Source organism: Penaeus vannamei, chromosome 7 (genome assembly GCF_042767895.1).
Source record: "Penaeus vannamei isolate JL-2024 chromosome 7, ASM4276789v1, whole genome shotgun sequence".
Classification (NCBI taxonomy): domain Eukaryota; kingdom Metazoa; phylum Arthropoda; class Malacostraca; order Decapoda; family Penaeidae; genus Penaeus; species Penaeus vannamei.
Window position 1 is genome coordinate 42,480,467 of NC_091555.1, and position 2,500 is coordinate 42,482,966.

Below are 2,500 nucleotides of genomic sequence, written 5' to 3' on the forward strand. Positions count from 1 at the left end.
GCAGCAGCAGTGGTGGTGGTGACAGTCCCAGGGGCTGTGGTCACCACCGCAGCAGCTGTAGTCACATGGTTTGGGCGGCGGCAGCCCATCTTGGAGCGGTGCAGGTGACGGTGGAGATCCCAGCGTCGGGAAAAAACCTTGCCACAGGAGTGACAAGTGTAGGTACCCTTGTGCACATGGCGGTGGTGGTGAAGAGACATGGGGTGGCGGAATACTTTGTGGCACTCTGGACATGGGTACAACTTGGCCTTGTACTCTGGTGATGCCTCTAGCATCCCGCGGTCCTCCCCTGCCTCTCCAGAAGTTACTAGCCCCGCCACCTTATCAGACGCCAGGTCTAGGGCAACTTCAGGGTACACTAGTCCTGAGGCTGCAGCTGCAGCTGCCGCTACTGCTACTGCTGGGTGAAACTTCACCTCAAACGTCTCAGAGGCATCAGTTGTGGCAGCAGGGTTGATGGGCGTAGCTGAAACAGCAGTTGGGGGTGGCTGCTGTTGTGGTGGTGGTGGTGGTTGCTGCTGCTGGTGGTGATGATGAAGCTGTTGGTGGTGTTGGTGGTGGTGTGGAGGTTGATGGTGGTGGTGGTGGTGGAGCAGCGGGGGATGCAGCGTTCCGTTGGCCTGGGGTAGAGGCGGCCGCAGCGACAGGTTGAGAGCCTCACAGACAGCACCGCCCGGCGCTGCTGCAGAGGAGAGGATCCACGTGAGTATGAGTCAGTCCAGGCTCAGGCATCATCACCAACACCGCCCGTCTATTTATCATCAATCATTTCAAAATGACAAGAGCATTATGATCACGTTCCCAGCGTGGTTGCCAAACACCGACAGCTCCTGAGTGAGAGTAGTACACTTGAGGCTGGTTGAGCAGTGACCCTGGGCCATCCTAAGCCACCCTTGGCCACAAAGGGCCTTACAGGGTCCCTCAACACCTGGCCACCCAAACAAGCAGCAGCGGGCGGCCGCGGGGGCCACAGCACAAGGGCCACAGCAAAGCCACGGTCCAAGCTAAGCCAATAGTCCTCTTCACGCTGATGGCTACAATCAGTGGGCGGTCATTTGGCCACGTGGCCATAGGCTCCCTAGATGGCCAAAAACGGTCCCTATTGCCCTACACTCACCAACTAAACTTAGGCCCTGGACTACAGTACAGAGAGGAGCATGCACGAGACTCTGGACCACAGGTCAAACCCTCAACAACACACTATTAGACCTGTAATCCATAGTCTACTAGAATCAAACAAACAAGGGGTACTAATAGGAAACCATCAGTTTAAATAAATATATATAAAAAAATAAATCAACATGAAGGAAACTGATGTTTTCTTCTTAATCAAAGACAAAAATATCACATCATGCAGAACAACAGGCACTGCCCTCCACAGCACTTATCAGTTTAACAGCCATTAACTAAAATTACTTTTTCTTTGGCAAACTTTCATGTGAATTACATTTCAGCCATAAAGCTGACAGCTGTTAACAATCTCAAAACAAGAATAAAAAAAAGGGTCATAAGGGTGCCTGCACTTAGCATATGCCTCACAGCTCAGTAGTGAATTACACATCAATGGCACACTCCAGCACAGCCGGGATGTATGCCATGTTGAGCAATGTTCTCCACAAAGCTGCCCTAAATCATGAACAACTGCACTATGCACACCCCTGAATTTAACACAAATGCCAATCAGAGACTACTTCTCAAGATGTGTAAATTGATGATAAAAGTAATAGTAATGATGATGATGGGTGATAGTAATAATAATCATAATAATGATAATGATAATGATAATGATAATGATAATAATAATAATAATAAAAACAATAACCATTATTTTAATGATAACAACAATAATAATAATAAACCACTACATCATGGTGACAGTAAGAGCCTCATATGAATCAAAGTAAAATCTAGCAAAATACTTTCTTCTTAATCGTATATGTATGCACACAATTAAGGTAGTCCTACTATTAATGATATAGCTGCCTAAATTTCTCTTAAGATCTATCTTGCCTTGATGCCTGACATACAACAGAACTTCTGGAAAAAGCACTTCTAACTAAACAATAGCATTCCTGACAAAACCAAAACTATACCACTCATCTTAGGAGTGGCAATGCAATGGAAATCTGAATCCAGAAAACAGCACCATTTTTAGGCTGGTTATTTTCATCCTCATATTCATCATCATCATAACTATTCAATAATCTGGAAATATATTCTCATTAAAGTGTAATGACCTAAATGCACTTTGTGCACACTTGTTTACAGCAATAATACCTATGTGTGTTGCAGTCAATACTCACAGCTAACACCCACCTACAGGAGTACTATAGCACCTGCAAAAATAACTTTAGATATCTACATTCTTGTAAATAATTTGCTTTTGATTCTGACATTCAAGTAACCAGAAAATCATGAAATTTATTATTCACTGAACCAACTGAGAAAATATTCAATCAATTTTAACTTTAGGAGTTATTACTATTTCAAGACCAATGAT

At 44.7% G+C, this 2,500-nt stretch overlaps 1 protein-coding gene across 16 annotated transcripts in view; it reads right to left on the reverse strand.

Annotated features, from left to right (window-relative positions):
* The window catches only part of LOC113819795 (broad-complex core protein isoforms 1/2/3/4/5), a 101,173-nt gene that overhangs the window by 52,740 nt on the left and 45,933 nt on the right, over nt 1-2,500 (reverse strand). For 4 of the 16 annotated variants that reach the window (XM_070123921.1, XM_070123924.1, XM_070123925.1 and 1 more), the window contains exon 7: nt 1-682. This exon is cut by the window's left edge and continues 995 nt beyond it. The exons of 10 other annotated variants lie outside the window; for them this stretch is intronic. In XM_070123921.1, the coding sequence (XP_069980022.1) occupies nt 1-682 (682 nt within the window). The remainder of the gene's footprint in view (nt 683-2,500) is intronic. 2 more of the 16 variants (XM_070123927.1, XM_070123923.1) reach the window with 1 other exon arrangement.